The sequence below is a fragment of the Salmo salar genome, chromosome ssa01, assembly GCF_905237065.1.
Source record: "Salmo salar chromosome ssa01, Ssal_v3.1, whole genome shotgun sequence".
Classification (NCBI taxonomy): Eukaryota; Metazoa; Chordata; class Actinopteri; order Salmoniformes; family Salmonidae; genus Salmo; species Salmo salar.
Genome location: NC_059442.1, coordinates 75,918,260 through 75,938,277, shown reverse-complemented (window position 1 = coordinate 75,938,277; position 20,018 = coordinate 75,918,260). Strand labels below are relative to the sequence as shown.

Genomic DNA, 20,018 nt, shown 5'->3' with positions numbered 1-20,018 from the left:
ATATATATATATATATATTTATTTATATTTAATCTTTATTTAACTAGGCAAGTCCCTCCTCTATATATATATATATATATATATCTAGCAAATACGGTGCCATTTGGTATGAGCACTTGTTTTATTTTTTCTAAATTCACTGAGCGATTTATCTTGTTTTGTTTTTTTTACCTTTATTTAACTAGGCAAGTCAGTTAAGAACAAATTCTTATTTACAATGACGGCCTACCAAAAGGCAAAAGGCCTCCTGCAGGGACGGAGGCAGGGATAAAAAATAAAAAATTAAATTAAAATATAGGACAAAACCCACATCATGACAAGAGAGACACCACAACACTACATAAAGAGAGACCAAGACAACAACATAGCATGGCAGCAACACAACATGACAACAAAATCGTGTCAACACAACATGGCAGCAGCACAACATGGTAGCAGCACAACATGGTGAGTGAGTGAGTGATTAGACTAACCTGATGAGAGGAACATTGTCCAGAGTACAGCACAAAGTTGGTCCACTCTGTAGATAAAGCTCCTCCTCACATGACTGGTTATACAGCCTAGACAAATAAAATGCACACACACACACACACACACACACACACACACACACACACACACACACACACACACACACACACATGAGGGGGAGTGTTTTGATGAGTACATGGTTTTAAAAATCATGTCAGGCCTTGTAATTTGAAACAACATTGTGGAACAGTCTAGTGCGTAATAGCAGACTATGTTTCTCTATTGCAATAGTCCTGTTATGGAAATACTAGTCTGGAAGTGACGTTACATGGAAGATTGTTTTGACAGCCCCACACACAGCCAGTATGGTGTAAGACTTTAGGAGTGAGTCAAAGACAGTTAAACATCATCACTAAGGACAGTATGTCGTAGTGCACACACATTGTCACACACAAATCACACGTTACACACGTGTGGTTTTTACGTCACCCAGAAATACTCTGGTGAACCACTGCTACTCCCACACCATATAAACACACACACACAGGAATGCACCTCCTTCTGTGTGGTAGAGCTTGAATTCTCACAAGACCAGCAACATTATACTGGTGTGTTTGACCTGAGGTAAATATTAGCATCAATGTTGTATATTATTGGTTCTCCCACCATAGAGTACAATGGTACTTTGAGTGTTATTCCACCTGCTCTCAATAAAGTTGTCATTCATGTTTTTCTAGCATTCCCTTTAGACATACTGTATGCTGTAGGTCAGTGTCTGCACCTACTAGCCCCAGAAACAGGTGTGGTGTCACATTATAGGGACATTATAGGGCCGTGAGTGCTATAGAGTTTCTATTTGAAGCCTAAACATTAACTAGCCTAAACAGGGTTTGCCCTGGATCAAAAAGGGGCTTAGGTGGTGGCGTGGCAGGGGGCGTATTATAAAAAACATATACTGTAGCTCCATTATCTTTTCTGCATACTTTATATCTGGTTTTAATCGTTTAAGTTTACACTGAAAGTGTTTTTACATCCCGAAAATGTGTTTCTAAAATTACATAAAAAGATCTATATCTGTTTTTCACAGTGTTTGGACTTAGGCAGCCCGAAAACAAAACGCTTAGGCGGCCCATTCAAGGATTTCAATTATAACCAGTTAAAGTTATAACCAGTTATTAAACTGGAACTGACAGCGCCAGAGACGTGGATGCCGATTAAGACAGCCCTCCGCACCTCTCTGATTCAGAGGGGTTGGGTTAAATGCAGAACACACATTTCAGTTGAATGCATTCAGTTGTACAACTGACTAGGTTTCCCCCTTAACATAGCCAATCAGAGTTACAGTAGGCCTTTATGCAAACAAGCCATTTGCCACAAGGGCCTGCCATCAGTCACTTTGAACTTGACTGTGTGTTTACAGGCAGTTGCAACAGCGCAAACTTAGATCATTAGAAATTGATTTCTGCAAATATGTAAATACCACGGGAGTCCACTTACATTTGGGAACTTTTACTATTACTTTTTTTGCCTACGTTTACTGACACCGGTCATATTCAGCGGGTGTTAAGCGTTCGTAAATTCACCAGTTATTCTGAGCTCTGGCGCACTCAGATGATAGCCAGAGTGAATTTGCAAAAGCAAGACATAACTGGATAACAGTCGTTCAAGTTCAGCATTACTAGCTAGTTAGCTAGCAAAGCAATTCACATTTCTTGCTAGCTAACCAAATGACACGTGCATCTTTAGCTGTGCAGCCCCCGTAAAATGATGAGGGAAAAAGTCAGTCACTCACCCACTCCTCCGATGACATGACATCCTCCTAGCTAGCTATATAGCTAACGTTAGGCTCTGTGTTTTTAGCTTGCTACATAAATAGATACGCTAGCCTATTAGCCACGTTATGACTGACTTGTGATCATTGCCCCTGGTAGTTTGATTATATTGACATTCCCAGCCTTAGTTACATTCGTCAGTTTTTGTCCAAAATATTGAGTCATTGAAACTGATTTACAACCTGATAAGCAATCTTTTTTGGACTACCAAGAAATGTATTGGTGAATTATATTAATCATGCATTGAACTGCATCCATCAATTCTGCCAACAATGCCTTACTGTATGTCATGGAATGTTGAGTCAAATATAACCCATTTTTAAAACCTCTTATAAAGTTGGTTTTATAACATAATTATATTTTTGACTGATATTATGATTGTCTGTTTGTTTCATATCTGCAAAGTAGTTCAAAGGCTGTCAGTTACACTTTAACATGAATGAGGTATGATTTAGCTACGTACCAGTTATCCACAGGGCAGACATGCTGGTTGTACAAGGCCATAGCGTACCTGTGACGAAGAAAAGAGTTAGCCTATACATCAGATAGACAACAAGCATCAGGTAAAGGGCAATGGTTAGGGTTAAACACATCAGGCAGGATGCAACACACCTGACTCAACTCATCAACTAACCATGGTCTTAAATCTGGACCACACAACTGGAACTTGAACATTTGATTACTTGAAGCACTACGCTTATTAATACCCAGTCATTCATATTCAAATATGCAATGTAATTTTGTAGGGGTGTAACCCTACATGTAGGTATGGGTACCTCAGTTCGGTGAACCTGAATGAATACATAAAAAATACAAAATAAAAACACTAGGCCTTTAGGCTATGCCTATGCTGCCTTGTAGGCCTATACCTCTTGACTAAATCTGAGCTGAAAACAACTTTTCAGGCTATTCCGTTAAAACAACTAGAGCCAATGTGGAAGTTGCAATCAAAATTAAAATCTTAATTGGCGCATTTCAAACTGTCCATTTGTGAGGCGCAGCCGGGAACTAGTTCTGCGAGTGGTGGGGTCGATCAACCAGAATTGGAGGATATTCCATCATTGTTTAAATCTCCAGTTTGGGAATGTTTTGGCTTCCCAGTAGATTACAACGGCGACGGACAGAGAGTAGTGGATAAAACGTTAACAGTATGTCGCCACGCTCAACGAGAAAAGACTATGCAATTGCCAACACCTCAAATATGTTGACACATTTATGCGGACATCACCTCAGTATACCGGAGCAAGAACGAAACGCAAAGAAACAACATCATCGCCCTTCTGCATTCAATCAGCTTGGCAGCTGATTCTGACCGGGCCAAAGAAATTACAAGAGCGATAGGTAGGCTGTGTTCATATTTTTTTAGCAGTCTTTGGAAGAGGTCGACCGATTAATCGGAATGGCCGATTAATTAGGGCCGATTTCAAGTTTTCATAACAATCGGAAATCGGTATTTTTGGACGCCGATGTGGCCGATTAATTTTTTTATTTTGTACATTTTTTTAGACCTTTATTTAACTAGGCAAGTCAGTTAAGAACACATTCTTATTTTCAATGACAGCCTAGGAACGGTGGGTTAACTGCCTTGTTCAGGGGCAGAACGACAGATTTTTACCTTGTCAGCTCAGGGTTTCAATCTTGCAACCTTACGGTTAACTAGTCCAATGCTCTAACCACCTGCTTTACATTGCACTCCACGAGGAGCCTGCCTGTTACACGAATGCAGTAAGAAGCCAAGGTAAGTTGCTAGCTAGCATTAAACTTATCTTATAAAAAACAATCAATCATAATCACTAGTTAACTACACATGGTTGATGATATTACTAGTTTATCTAGCCTGTCCTGCGTTGCATATAATCGCTTAGGTACACGTTGCTCCAACCATAAACATCAATGCCTTTCTTAAAATCAATACACAAGTATATATTTTTAAACCTGCATATTTAGTTAATATTGCCTGCTAACATGAATTTCTTTTAACTAGGGAAAATTTGTCACTTCTCTTGCAAACAGAGTCAGGGTATATGCAGCAGTTTGGGCCGCCTGGCTCGTTGCGAACTGTGAAGACTATTTCTTCCTAACAAAGACAGCCGACTTCGCCAAACGGGGGATGATTTAACAAAAGCACAATCGTTGCACGACTGTACCTAACCATAAACATTAATGCCTTTCTTAAAATCAATACACAGAAGTATATATTTTTAAACCTGCATATCTAGCTAAAAGAAATCCAGGTTAGCAGGCAACATTAACCAGGTGAAATTGTGTCATTTTGCGTTCATTGCATGCAGTCAGGGTATATGCAACAGCTTGGGCCGCCTGGCTCGTTGCGAACTAATTTGCCAGAATTTTACGTAATTATGACATAACATTGAAGGTTGTGCAATGTAACAGGAATAACGTTTTGTTTTCGAGATGATAGTTTCCGGATTCGACCATATTAATGACCTAAGGCTCGTATTTCTGTGTGTTATTATATTATAATTAAGTCTATAATTTGATAGAGCAGTCTGACTGAGCGATGGTAGGCAGCAGCAGGCTCGTAAGCATTCATTCAAAATGCATTGCGCTGTTTATGACTTCAAGCCTATCAACTCCCAAGATTAGGCTGGTGTAACCGATGTGAAATGGCTAGCTAGTTAGCCGGGTGCGCGCTAATAGCGTTTCAAATGTCACTCGCTCTGAGACTTGGAGTAGTTGTTTCCCCTTCCTCTACATGGGTAACGCTGCTTCGAGGGTGGCTTTTGTCGATGTGTTCCTGGTTCAAGCCCAGGTAGGAGCGAGGAGAGGGACGGAAGCTATACTGTTACACTGGCAATACTAAAGTGCCTATAAGAACATCCAATAGTCAAAGGTATACAAAATACAAATCGTATACAGAGAAATAGTCCTATAATTCCTATAATAACAACAACCTAAAACTCCTTACCTGGGAATATTGAAGACCCATGTTAAAAGGAACCACCAGCTTTCATATGTTCTCATGTTCTGAGCAAGGAACTTAAATGTTAGCTTTTTTACATGGCACATATTGCACTTTTACTTTCTTCTCCAACACTTTGTTTTTGCATTATTTAAACCAAATTGAACATGTTTCATTATTTATTTGAGGCTAAATTGATTTTATTGATGTATTTTATTAAGTTAAAAGAAATGTCCATTCAGTATTGTTGTAATTGTCACTATTACAAATAAATAAAAATGTTTTTTTATTTTTTTATTATTATAGTACTTTTTTTAACTTATTCTTTTTATTCTTTTAAAATCGGCCGATTAAATCGGTATCGGCTTTTTTGACCCTCTAATAATCGGTATCGGCGTTGAAAAATCATAATCGGTCGACCTCTAGTCTTCGGTTTATAGACGGATATGCTCCCATTCTCAGTGGTTGAGAATAGGGTGTTTCAGCACCATTAGGAACTTCCCTCTTGCACCCATTCAGCAAACAGGTAGCACCCATTACACTTCAATCATTCCCAAGGTGAATGGCTATGCCCGCTATGCTATGAAACAACACACTATTGCAGAGACTTACCGGCCTCTTTTGATATGGTGAAAACTATGTGTGGGGAGGCAGAGGTACAGAAACTCACATCAATACCTTTGTCAGATAACATTGTTAAACAAATAATTCATACTATTGATAGCAATCAAAAGGAAATTGACTAAACAACAAAATAATTCCCCAAATTATGCTCGCTAAATTGATGTTAGCTGTGAGGGCCGAGATGCCCATGCATTGACTTTTGTTCGCTATATATGTCGGAGGATGCTATTCACGATGACGTATTGTTCTGTCTCACGATTCCCAAGCATGAAATGGCACAGGGGATGTTCAGTGTGCTGTGTGGCTATATTGACGAAAAACAGATTCCATCTATAGCAGGACGGCAGGCAGGCCTCTGCACTCTAGTTATGAATGTGTCTCCCTCTGCCATACAGATGCATTGTATCATACAATGAAAGCAACGAGCAACAAAAGAGCTGAGCGCAGAACTCTGACATATACTGCAGCAGGTAACTTCCATTGTAACACTTTGAACACACTGACAGTGTCATCGCGCAAAATAGTATGCAACAAAAGTTCCACATTCACCATTTCTGTCAAGCCGTCTACGCATAGTTTGATGCATCCGTTCGATAAATCCAACGTATGCACCACACCGAACGCACTGCAACTGCCTCTGAAATGCAATGCTGCAAGGCAAACACAGTGTTTCATTGGAAATTAATGTAATTCTGGTATACCAAAATGCAATGACGCTGTAGGTGTGTTCGAAGCGTAAACTACATCGAAACACATCCACTGCGCGCAAGCCTGCTCGCAAAACTATGTGGAGATATGGGATCAGCGCAAGACAATGTTCTATTTCATACCGAGGCTTGGTGGTTTCGAGGTGGGAGTGTTGGAAAGATTTTTTGCATTGAAAGAGGAACTGTTGTCATTTACAACGGATGTAAAAAATTAAAAAAAGACTTGCATTTTCTTTTCATTACAAAAAAGTCAACCGTCTCCTTGCCTATATAACAGACATATTTGGGAAACTGAAAAAACTGAACGCAAGCATGCAAGGGAAATACAAAAACATTCTACAGATGAGTGACCAAAACAGTGGATTCAGAGGAAGTCATTCTTATTGGAGAGTCTTTCAAAAGCAAACCATGCCCCCTTCCCTCGGGTTGTGAATGTTACAAACAGAAAACAGCATCAGTAAGAGTCCCACACGAGTGATGACTACTTACCTCAAAACACTTGGAAGAGCACTTTGGGACCTACTTCCCAATCCATTTGACTGTGATCCTGGATCAGTTGACATGCCGGTAAGTGAAATTGAACAGCTGTTCGAGCTGTCATATGACCGAATGTATTCACAGTTCACTATGGTGGAGTTTTGATTCCTGCCTCAAAGGGAATATCCTGCTGTCTCCCTCTGAGCATTAATGCCGCGTTCAAAACAACTACAAACGCAGAACTGGGAAATCTCCGACTTCTGGCTTAGTGCGTTCAAGACAACTGGCCCCTGACATGCATTAATCACACCCATCTCATTAGTGGTGGTGACATAAGAAACATTATGTCAGACTCATTTGTAATTGACTGTCATAGCCCCTCAATAAAAGTATGTGATGGTGAATTGAGAGGACACTCAGAAAGAATGTTTTTGCTCCATTCATCTTTTCCTCGATCCTGACTAGTCTCCCAGTCCCTTCCACTGAAAAACATCCCTACAGCATGATGCTGCCACCACCATGCTTCACAGTAGGGATGGTGCCAGATTTCCTCCAGACGTGACGCTTGGCATTCAGGCCAAAGATTTCAATCTTGGTTTCATCAGACCAGAGAATCTTGTTTCTCATGATCTGAGAGTTCTTTAGGTGCCTTTTGGCAAACTCCAAGCGGGCTGTCATGTGCCATTAACTGAAGAGTGGCTTCCGTCTGGCCACTCTACCATAAAGGCCTGATCGGTGGAGAGCTGCAGAGATGGTTGTCCTTCTGGAAGGTTCTCCCATCTCCACAGAGGAACTCGGGAGCTCTGTCAAAGTGACCATCGGGTTCTTGGTCACCTCCTCGACCAAGGCCCTTCTATCACGATTGCTCAGTTTGGCCGGGCGGCCAGTACTAGGAAGAGTCTTGGTGGTGATGGAGGCCACTGTGTTCTTGGGGACATTCAATGCTGCAGACATTTTTTTGGTACCCTTCCCCAGATCTGTGCCTCGACACAATCCTGTCTTGGAGCTCTACGGACAATTCCTATGACCTCATGGCTTGGTTTTTGCTCTGACATGCACTGTCAACTGTGGGAAAGGTGTGTGCCTTTCCAAATCATGTCCAATCTATTGAATCTACCACAGTGGGACTCCAACCAAGTTGTAGAAACATCTCAGGGTTGATCAATGGAAACAGGATGCACCTGAGCTCAATTGTAAGTCTCATAGCAAAGGGTCTGAATACTTTTGTAAATAAGGTATTTGTCCATTATTTTTTTTTTATAAATTTGCAAACATTAAAAAAAACTGTTTTTCTTTGTTATTACGGGGTATTGTGTAGATTGAGGAGGACACATTTTTTAATCAATTTTAGAATATGGCTGTAACGTAACAAAATGTAGAAAAAGGGGTCTGAATACTTTCCGAATGCACTGTATATGACACTGTTATAGGTCTATCTCCCCTTACTGCCATTTTCAGAGTGCTGCCCATAAGCAACACCCTGTCAAGAATTCAATCAGACATTGTTGCTTATACAACTCTTTTAGCTAGACGGCTAATATTCCAGAACTGGAAGATGGCAGTTCCCCCATATTATAAATATTGGGTGGGAGATGTATTGTGGTCTCTGAAATGAGAAAAACATTTATTCTATACACGTGGGAACCCCAAACTGTTTTATGAGGCTTGGGCTCCATTCTGGTCTTACTTTGAACAGGCCATCCTCTGATGGCATTGCTATTAAAACAACATTCATCTGTATTTGACACCGCTATGATTTACTGGTTGGAGGAGCATCTATCTGTAGTGTTTATTACGGAGGTCATTGAGATTGGTGATGTGCCCATCATTTGTAAACACTGTAATTGATGCGGTGGATGATCAGTCTGCGGCCATGACTGTCTGTGAATGTGTGAGTGGTTGCATTTCTCCACTCCTAACCCTCGGCTGTTAACAGGAACAATGGTGAGGTGACTGCACTGTTCCTGTATTGACTACAGATTGCCCTTTAACCTCAGTACCCTTCTGCCCAGTGTGTTTAACTTGTCTAAAGTACGGTATCTTTATAGTTACTCTTTATATATTTGTTTATAGTTGAGCATATCATATTTATATTGTTTATATTGTGTTGTCTTATTATGTGTGTAAAACTGAATAAACAGAGTTTAAGGATCCACATACCGGTGTGGATTTTTACAAAAGCATTTTTTTTTTTTTACAAAAGATAGTTTTACAAAAGATAGTTTTACAAAAGATAGTTTCACTAGCTTGAAACTAAATACAGGCACAGACTGTGTGTGGAAAAAGACTGAGACTCTCTGCAATACAACCCAACATTGCAGAGTTATGTGCATCCTTTCAAGCACACTCTTCTCATTAACCTGTGGTGAGTTATTCACCATTTCTGATTAACAAATAAGGTTTTATATGTAAGATGGCTAAATAAAGAGCAAAATTATTGATTATTATTATTTGTGCCCTGGTCCTATTTGAGCTCTTTGTCACTTCCCACGAGCCGGGTTGTGACAAAAACTCACACTCATTCTTATGTTTAATAAATGTATCGTATAGTGTGCATAATTCGCAGAGTACGACCCTGCCTCACACAGGAAACGGCGCAGGTCCTAATCCAGGCACTTGTCATCTCCCGTCTGGATTACTGCAACTCGCTGTTGGCTGGGCTCCCTGCCTGTGCCATTAAACCCCTACAACTCATCCAGAACGCCGCAGCCCATCTGGTGTTCAACCTTCCCAAGTTCTCTCACGTCACCCCGCTCCTCCGCTCTCTCCACTGGCTTCCAGTTGAAGCTCGCATCCGCTACAAGACCATGGTAATTGCCTACGGAGCTGTGAAGGGAACGGCACCTCCATACCTTCAGGCTCTGATCAGGCCCTACACCCAAACAAGGGCACTGCGTTCATCCACCACTGGCCTGCTGGCCCCCCTACCTCTGAGGAAGCACAGTTCCCGCTCAGCCCAGTCAAAACTGTTCGCTGCTCTGGCACCCCAATGGTGGAACAAGCTCCCTCACGACGCCAGGACAGCGGAGTCAATCACCACCTTCCGGAGACACCTGAAGCCCCACCTCTTTAAGGAATACCTAGGATAGGATAAAGTAATCCTTCTAACCCCCCCCCCGTTAAAAGATTTAGATGCACTATTGTAAAGTGGTTGTTCCACTGGATATCATAAGGTGAATGCACCATTTTGTAAGTCGCTCTGGATAAGAGCGTCTGCTAAATGACTTAAATGTAATGTAATGTAAATGTGTGCGTGTGTGTGACAGGCTTACAATGATGGCAAAAAAACAACATTTGAGAGTGTGCTGACCCTGGTGCTAGAGGGGGTACGCAGTTGGAGGTTGAATGTTTGAAGGCGTACGGGACTATAAAACGTTTGGGAACTACTGATCTAGTGGAAAGCCTTCCGAAAAGAGTGGAGGCTGTTATAGCAGCAAAGGGGGGACCAACTTAAAATTAATGCCCATGATTTTGGAATGAGATGTTCGACGAGCAGGTGTCCATATACTTTTGGTCATGTAGTTTAAAAGGGGCATATAAGCAGAAAATGAAAGCTCTTACAATATTCGATAATGAGGGGGATGAGGGACCAAATTCTTAGAGTGAGGCCCATGGGCTACTAACAGCTTACTACACAACACACGGTACACTTAGTAATACTTTCTTAGCTACAGTATACATATCCTACAACATATCCAAAAAACAAGGTCGAATCATGACATCATTGACCTTCAGGTCGGAATGTCATAGCTCTAGAAATTGGCCCGAGTTCCCGACTTGGAATTCCGAGTTGGATGACCGTTCAAAACATATTTTCACAGTCCGAGCTTGTTTTTTTCCGAGTTCACAGTTGTCTTGAATGCAGAAGAAGTCATGCTGGATTGACAGCATGGCCAATGTATTCAACCTCTTCTGTCCCTTGGTGTTGCGTGTGAATGTTCATCGTTTAAGTTTGGAAAAGATACCCTCTCAGACAGATGTTTTTAATTCTTAAACCCAGACTTGGACCACACACCCCCTCCACCGAATAGCAGGCAGGGGAAGCAAAATAATGATTGCTTTGCAATGCTTGTAGTTAGCCACTCATTCCTTCCAAACCCCTCATTTTTTAATTTGCGATTTCTATGTAATGTTTATGTCCAATGGCCGATGAGCACCGATACGTTTTATCTATAATTTCTCTTCATAAATCAAATCACATTTTATTGATCACATACACATGGTTAGCGGATGTTATTGCGAGTGTAGCGAAATGCTTGTGCTTCTAGTTCTGACAGTGCAGTAATATCTAACTGTAATCAAAAAATTCCACAACACCTACCTGTCACAGATCCCTCCGGAACTTTCATTACGCACACCTGTCCCCTATTCCCACTGATTAGTACTTGTATAAGTGTGCCCTTTGGTTTTCATTGGGTTGTCGACTAATGTCCGTTGGTGCATGTGAGTTCCTGTGCTGTGTGTTTTGGGCTTTCATGCACTTGTGAATTGCGCAGTGGATTACGGGTCTCGTCCCGTGTGACAATCATTGTGCGCTAGTGTTATTTATTCGAGGTACTCCTCGCTCTTGTCTGGGTTTCAACCCTGTGTTTTTGTTACGTGTCTGTTTGGTATTCGTCCCCGTGCCTTTACGCGGCACGCCGTAATTTGGGGCTTAATAAAAAATAAAAAATGCATTCCTGCACCTGTCTCCCGAATCTCTTCATACCAACGTGACGCTACCTAATACACACAAATCTAAGTAAAGGGATGGAATAAGAATATATACATATAAATATATGGATGAGCGATGACCGAGCGGCATAAGCATAGTGGCAATAGATGGTATAAAATACAGTATATACACTACCGTTCAAAAGTTTGGGGTCACTTAGAAATGTCCTTGTTTTTGAAAGAAAAGCAAATTTTTTGTCAATTAAAATAACATCAAATTGATCAGAAATACAGTGTAGACATTGTTAATGATCTAAATGACTACAGTAGCTGGAAACGGCAGATTTTTTATGGAATATCTACATAGGTGTACAGAGGCCCATTATCAGCAACAATCACTCCTGTGTTCCAATGGCACGTTGTGTTAGCTAATCCAAGTTTATAATTTTAAAAGGCTAATTGATCATTAGAAAACCCTTTTGCAATTTTGTTAGCATAGGTGAAAACTGTTGTGCTAATTAAAGAAGCAATAAAACTGACCTTTAGACTAGCTGAGTATCTGGAGTATCAGCACTTGTAGGTTCGATTACAGGCTCAAAATGGCCAGAACAAAGTACTGTCTTCTGAAACTCATCAGTCTATTCTTGTTCTGAGAAATAAAGGCTATTGTATGCGAGAAATTGCCAAGAAACTGAAGATCTGGTACACTGCTGTGTACTACTCCCTTCACAGAACAGCGGAAACTGGCTATAGCCAGAATAGAAAGAGGAGTAGGAGGCCCCGGTGCACAACTGAGCAAAAAGACAAGTACATTAGTGTCTAGTTTGAGAAACAGGCGCCTCACAAGTCCTCAACTGGCAGCTTCATTAAATAGCGCCCGCAAAACACCAGTCTCAACGTCAACAGTGAAGAAGCGACTGGCCTTCTATGATCTGTTGCGCTTTTCTGCATATAATTTTTTTAAATAAAGATCCTATTTCGACACACAAAACCATTCAAACTAAGTCTGTTGGGTTTTCTCCCACTTTTCCAAAGACATCCGCATAACATCACAAACCCTGCTGCTGCGGTCATTCGATGGCAGTGGCATTGGGGCTCTCGAGTGGCGCAGCAGTCTGAGGCACTGCATCTCAGTGCTAGAGGTATCACTACAGACCCTGGTTCAATTCCAGGCTGTATCACAACTGGCTGTGATTGGGAGTCCCATAGGGCGGCGAAAACAATTGAGCCACATAACATGTTCATAGCCTATTTATCAGTGATGCCGATTAGCGAGGGGGAGTATTGGAAATATTTTTTTAATATTGTGCGGAACTATTAACATTTGAATGGATGTAACATTTTTTTTTTTAAACGGACTTTGTTGACTTTCTGTGTGAGGTAAAGAAAACATTACTGAGAAGCCCAGCTTATTAGTGGTGGTGAGTTAAGACAATCAGAAATCAGACATCCCCAAATGGGCACTTTCCTACATTTCACATTTGCGAGAAGCAGGCCAGAGCGGTCCGTCAACATTAACAAAACTGAGATAACCAGACACATAATCACTGCTCACATGGAGTGCGTAAATGATGGTATGAACTAAACCAAAACTTGTTTCTCACAAGTGTATCAGGTTGTGAGCTCTGCAAACAACACAGAATGAGAACCGTAAATTACTAATTAATACATGCATTAGCAGAAATTAATGTAACCAAATGACAGGGATTAACGGTAAATTGCCTGTTTTACAAACGGTAGGCTACCACATGGGCATTCATAAAAGTGCATTGCGGGCCTTGTGCATTGTGCAAAGTGCATTGCAGGCCCAAGAAAGCGAAGGTAAATTGCCTAAATGATATTCGCCCCATAGCACTCACGTTGGTAGCCATGAAGTGCTTTGAAAGGCTGGTCATGGCTCACATCAACACCATCATGCCGAAAACCCTAGGCCCACTCCAATTCGCATACCGCCCCAACAGATCCACAGATGACGCAATCTCAATCGCACTCCACACTACCCTTTCCCACCTGGACAAAAGGAACAGCTATGTGAGTATGCTGTTCATTGACTAGAGCTCAGCATTCAACACCATAGTAACCACAAAGCTCATCACTAAGCTAAGGACCCTGGGACTAAACACCTCCCTCTGCAACTGGATCCTGGATTTCCTGACGGTCTGCCCCCAGGTGGTAAGGGTAGGCAATAACACATCTGCAACGCTAATCCTCAACACGTGGGCCCCTCAGGGGTGCGTCCTTAGTCCCCTCCTGTACTCCCTGTTCACCTACGACTGCGTGGCCAAGCATGACTCCAACATGATAATTAAGTTTGCTGACGACACAACAGTGGTAGGCCTGATCACTGACAACGATGAGACAGCCTATAGGGAGGAAGTCAGTGTGGTGCCAGGACAACAACCTCTCAGTCAATGTGAGCAAGACAAAGGAGATGATTGTGGACTACAGGAAAAGGAGGGCCGAACAGGCCCCCATTAACATCGATGGGGCTGTAGTGGAACGGGCCGAGAGTTTCATGTTCCTTGGTGTCCACATCACCAACAAACTATCATGGTCCAAACACACCAAGACAGTCGTGAAGAGGGCACGACAACACCTTTTCCCCCTCGGGAAACTGAAAAGATTTGGCATGGGTCCCCAGATCCTCAAAAAGTTCTACAGCTGCACCATCAAGAGCATCCTGACTGGTTGCATCACCGCCTGGTATGGCAACTGCACGGCATCTGACCGTTAGGCACTACAGAGGGTAGTGCGTACGGCCCAGTACATCACTGGGGCCAAGCTTCCTGACATCCAGGACCTAAATGCTACGTGGTGTCAGAGGAAGGCCCCAAAAATTGTCAAAAACTTCAGTTACCCAAGTCATAGACTGTTCTCTCTGCTACCGCACGGCAAGCGGTACTGGAGCGCCAAGTCTAGGACCAAAAGACTCCTTAACAGCTTCTACCCCCAAGCCATAAGACTGCTGAACAATTAATCAAATGGCCACCCGGTCTATTCACATTACACTGCAACTACTCGCTGTTTATTATCTATGCATAGTCACTTTACAAATTACTTTGACTAATCTGTACCCCCGTACATTGACCCGGTACCAGTACCCCCTGTATATATACTCATTATTGTTTTCTTGTGTTCCTTTTTTTCTTTACTTTAGATTATTTAGGAAATATTTTTTAAACTATATTTCTTGAACTGCATCGTTGGTTAAGGGCTTGTAAGTAAGCAATTCAAGGTAAGGTCTACTACACCTGTTGTATTCTGCACATGTGACAAATAAAATTTGAAAAGATTTGACAGTTGGAAAGAGGAGGAGATGTACAAAGATTAATAGACAGACTAAGTTAGCAAAACAATTGCTTATAATCATTAGTAAACACTCCTGCTATTAGGTAAAGTTTATCTACATGAAAAGGAAGTTAATACAAAACACATTTTAATCCTAAAATGAATGTAGGCCTATTTAAAATGGTTTTAATGGTTATTATATTTTCATGAAGGTCTTTTTCATCCATAAACAGTTACACAGTTACAGTGGCTCACAAAAGTATTCATCCCCCTTGGCGTTTTTCCTATTTTGTTGCGTTACAACCTGTAATTTAATTGGATTTTCATTTAGATTTCATGTAATGGACATACACAAAATAGTCCAAATTGGTGATGTGAAATAAAAAAAATTAAAATAAAATAAAAGTGGTGCGTGCTTATTTATTCACCCCCTTTGATATGAAGCCCCTAAATAAGATCTGGTGCAACCAATTACCTTTATTATATATATATATATATATATATATATATATATATATATATATACACACACACACACACCTGTTCTGAAAGGCCCCAGTGTCTGCAGCACCACTAAGCAAGGGGCACCACCAAGCAAGCGGCACCATGAAGACCAAGGAGCTCTCTAAACAGGTCAGGGACAAAGTTGTGGAGAAGTACAGATCAGGGTTGGGTTATAAAAAAATATCAGATACTTTGAACATCCCACAGAGCACCATTAAATCCATTATCAAAAAATGGAAAGAATATGGCACCACAACAAACCTGCCAAGAGAGGGCCGCCCACCAAAACTCATGGACCAGGCAAGGAGGGCATTAATCAGAGAGGCAACAAAGAGAACAAAGATAACCCTGAAGGAGCTGCTAAGCTCCACAGCGGAGATTGGAGTATCTGTCCATAGGACCACTTTAAGCTGTACACTCCACAGAGCTGGGCTTTACGGAAAAGTGGCCAGAAAAAAGCCATTGCTTAAAAAAAAAAATAAGCAAATTCGTTTGGTGTTTGCCAGAAGGCATGTGGGAGACTCCCCAAATATATGGAAGAAGGTACTCTGGTCAGATGAAACTAAAATTGAACTTTTTGGACATCAAGGAAAATGCTATGTCTGGCGCAAACACAACACCTCTCATCACCCTGAGAACACCATCCCACAGTGAAGCATGGTGGTGGCAGCATCATGCTGTGGGGATGTTTTTCATCGGCAGGGACTGGGAAACTGGTCAGAATTGAAGGAATGATGGATGGCGCTAAATACAGGGAAATTTCAGGGAAGTTTCAGTCTTCCAGAGATTTGAGACTGGGACGGAGGTTCACCTTCCAGCAGGGAAATAACTCTAAGCATACTGCTAAAGCAACACTCGAGTGGTTTAAGGGGAAACATTTAAATGTCTTGGAATGGCCTAGTCAAAGCCCAGACCTCAATCCAATTGGGAATCTGTGGTATGACTTAAAGATTGCTCTACACCAGCGGAACCCATCCAACTTGAAGGAACTGGAGCAGTTTTGCCTTGAAGAAAGGCAAAAATCCCAGTAGCTAGAGACTTGCAGCTGTAATTTCTGCAAAAGGTTGCTCTACAAAGTATTGACTTTGCGGGGGTTAATAGTTATGCACGCTAAAGTTTTCAGTTTTTTCTCTTATTTTTTGTTTGTTTCACAAAAAAAATATATTTTGCATCTTCAAAGTGGTAGGCATGTGTAAATAACATTACACAAACCCCCCCAAAAAATCTATTTTAATTCCTGGTTGTAAGGCAACAAAACAGGAAAAATGCCAAGGGGGTGAATTATTTCGCAAGCCACTATATTCAATTACCATCACAGCCCTAACCATAACCGCTACAAAGCCAACATTGTCACCATATTAACATTATAGTCAACAAACTAGAACTACAAACACATTAGTAAACCCACAATCCAATGTGTCGAATCATACCGTTCAGCAAGCAGTTTAACAGTTACACCAGCGGGCCCTGGTGGGGAAAAAAAGCTTACATTTAGATTACATTTACGTCATTTAGCAGACGCTCTTATCCAGAGCGACTTACAAATTGGTGCATTCACCTTATGATATCGAGTGGTACCTTGACTTAGCGATCCAACACTGCTGTTGAGGCTACTGTGCACCATCATTGCAAAACTGTGTGCTTTAATCAGTTATTTGGTGACATGTGAATATATTTAGTAGAGTTTTCTAAAAAGGATAACTTTAATGTTTCACTGTCATTTTTTTAAATGAAATTCACTGAGTATGGTAGTCCTCCCCTTCCTCCTCTGAGTCTCCACTGAATTGTAGTAATCATGGTCGAATTACCGACCGGGGGGTAAGCTTGGGCAGAAATAGGCACAGGATGATTTTTCGATACCGTTAATACTGTTTAAACTATTTATTTGAATTTTTTTATACATTTTAATATTTGTAGTTACTTTTTCAGTAAATACCTGCAGTCAACTTGTGCAATACATTAAGAGATAAAGCAGATCGCTTTCTTCATTTCACTTGTCCCCAGTACAGATGAGCCAGTCACATGTTTGTTTGTAAATAGCACAACGGGATAAAACGGGAGCAGGTGAGTCCAGCTGTGTATTGACAGGGGTTGCGTTTTATATTGAAAGTCAAAAGTGTTTTTTTGCTTAAATAAAGTGATCAGGGAAGTGCAACTATAGTTTCCCTTCACAGAAAATACATTGGTGCAACATATACAGCAGAAAACAGAATTTCAATGTTATTTGGCTGGCAGCCACACAAGTAAATGAGCTTACAATGAAAAAGCAAGATATTTTTTGCTAAAACGATGCATGGCCATCATATTTCTAATGTTAATCATAGAAAAAATGTAGCCAGCTACATTTCCTAATGTTTTGCTTAAAGTTCATCTGGCATTTCACAAGAGAAAAGTAGCTACATATTAGTCAGAGCGCTGTCTGCTGATAGAATGCCCATTTCTGAATTGTCATCCGAGTGGAGAAGTGCAACTGAAGCACAAAATGAGTCTGATGCCGAGCAGAAACTACAATAAGAAGCATTTTACATCCGAGTTCACAAAACACAGCAAGATATTTCTTATGCGTTCATATTTTTTTCATGCGTGAAAAACGCAGCATTCTGCATTAAAGAGACCCCTAATTTTGACTTGCTAGTTATCTAAGTAAGTGGCTGAATTAATAAGGTGACGTGTTAGCTTATTGTGTTAGCCTTCTGGTAATAGACGCCCAATGGGCTTTTTTGCGTTTTTTTGGGCGCCGCCTTGTGTACTAAGCCGGTAATACCGTATATCCCAGTATGAGAGAAGGACGGTATGAAAATCTGGATACTGCCCAACCCTACCGGGGTCCCCCATTGATTTGGCAAAATGTGTAGAATTGCAGGAAATTTGCTGTAGAACGTTTTTCTCTCCGCCACTGTGGCCCCTCATGATTTCAGATTTTTGGTGTTGCCCATCCCTGATGCAGAATGTGCAGCTCGCACCGATGTGACCAATTCAAAATGTAACTGCACAGCCAAGTCAAAGGGTCGCAAAATGTGACGAAATGGTCGCAGTCTGGAGCCCTATTCACCCTCAGCTTTTGTCCTACTGTAGTTTGGTTTAGTATCAAACAAATCAGAATAGAGAAAGCCCATTAACAACACATCATTCATTTGTTGCCATCCATGCACTATTCAGAAAACATATTAAGAACTTTATTTGTATCCAAGATGGCGTAGCAGTGCAGAAGTGGTTTGTTGTCCTCTTTTCGTTTGTATTTTTCGTCTTTTTTGTATATATATTCCAATTTATTTTACAATCTCTTTTTCCATTTTTAAATTAAATATACCATCCGGTAACCCGCCTCACTCAATGTGACACGGATCCGCAATTTTTTTAGACCCTATAGCCAAAACTTTCATCAGAAGTTAACCAGCTAATTAGCTAAGTTACTAGCTATTTAGTCAGTCATTGTTAGCCACTGCTAGCGGCCTATACCCTCTGCTCAGGCACCAGCCGTTTTTTTTAGCCTGGATAATATCTGCCAGCCTTGGACTGTTTTTCTCCACTACAACGCCAGATTCCTGTCATAAACCCTGGACCATTGATCATCACAGCTAGCTAGCTGCCACTGAGTGACCCAGCCCCAAAGCTAGTCCTGAGCCAGGCGCATCTCCTGGCTAGCAAACTAAATTACCATGACTACAATACCTCCTTCGCCATCTGGCCCGGTCCCTTCGTCGACACAGCGCCCCGCCGTACCACCATGACTGGTCCGCAGACGTAATTCCATCAGTTGTGCCTTCAACTGGCATTTGCCGGACGACGGAGCAGATGTTTCTCCTTACCCCGGACTGCTAACTTTAAACGCTGTGTCTCCCGCGTGCTAGCGTAGCAATGACTACCCCGCGGCTTTCCTGTTCCATCTATTGCTGTACACTGAAACCTATGATCACTTGGCTACATAGCTGATGCCTGCTGGACTATTCATTTATCACGGTACTCCACTTTGTTTACCTTTGTTTATCTGTCAGCCCTAGTTCCGAACTCAGGCCCTGTGTGTAGTTAACCGACCCTCTCTGCCCATTCATCGCCATTTTACCTGTTGTTGTTGTCTTACCCGTTGTTGACTTAGCTAGCTCTCCCAATCAACACCTGTGATTGCTTTATGCCTCGCTTTATGTCTCACTCAAATGTCAATATGCCTTATATACTGTTGTTTAGGATAATTATCATTGTTTTAGTTTACTACGGAGCCCCTAGTCCCACTGTACATGCCTTAGATACCTCCTTTGTCCCACCTCCCACACATACGGTGACCTCACCCAGTATAACCAGCATGTCCAGAGATGCAACCTCTCTTATCATCACTCAGTGCCTGGGCTTACCTCCACTGTACCTGCACCCCACCATACCCCTGTCTGCACATTATGCCCTGAATCTATTCTACCACTCCCAGAAATCTGCTCCTTTTATTCTCTGTCCCCAACGCACTAGATGACCAGTTTTGCTAGCCTTTAGCCGTACCCTCATCCTACTCCTCCTCTGTTCCTCGGGTGATGTGGAGACTAACCCAGG

At 41.6% G+C, this 20,018-nt stretch overlaps 1 protein-coding gene across 2 annotated transcripts in view; it reads right to left on the bottom strand.

Moving 5' to 3' along the window:
- LOC106613076 (transmembrane protein 150A) overlaps positions 1-20,018 on the bottom strand; it is a 90,983-nt gene that overhangs the window by 60,432 nt on the left and 10,533 nt on the right. The window contains exons 3-5 of one of the 2 annotated variants that reach the window (XM_014214989.2): positions 16,910-16,946; positions 2,767-2,814; positions 474-560 (exon numbers count right to left, since the gene is read on the bottom strand). In XM_014214989.2, the coding sequence (XP_014070464.1) occupies positions 474-560; positions 2,767-2,807 (128 nt within the window). In that variant the 5' untranslated portion in view covers positions 2,808-2,814; positions 16,910-16,946. The remainder of the gene's footprint in view (positions 1-473; positions 561-2,766; positions 2,815-16,909; positions 16,947-20,018) is intronic. The other variant, XM_014214973.2, reaches the window with a different exon arrangement.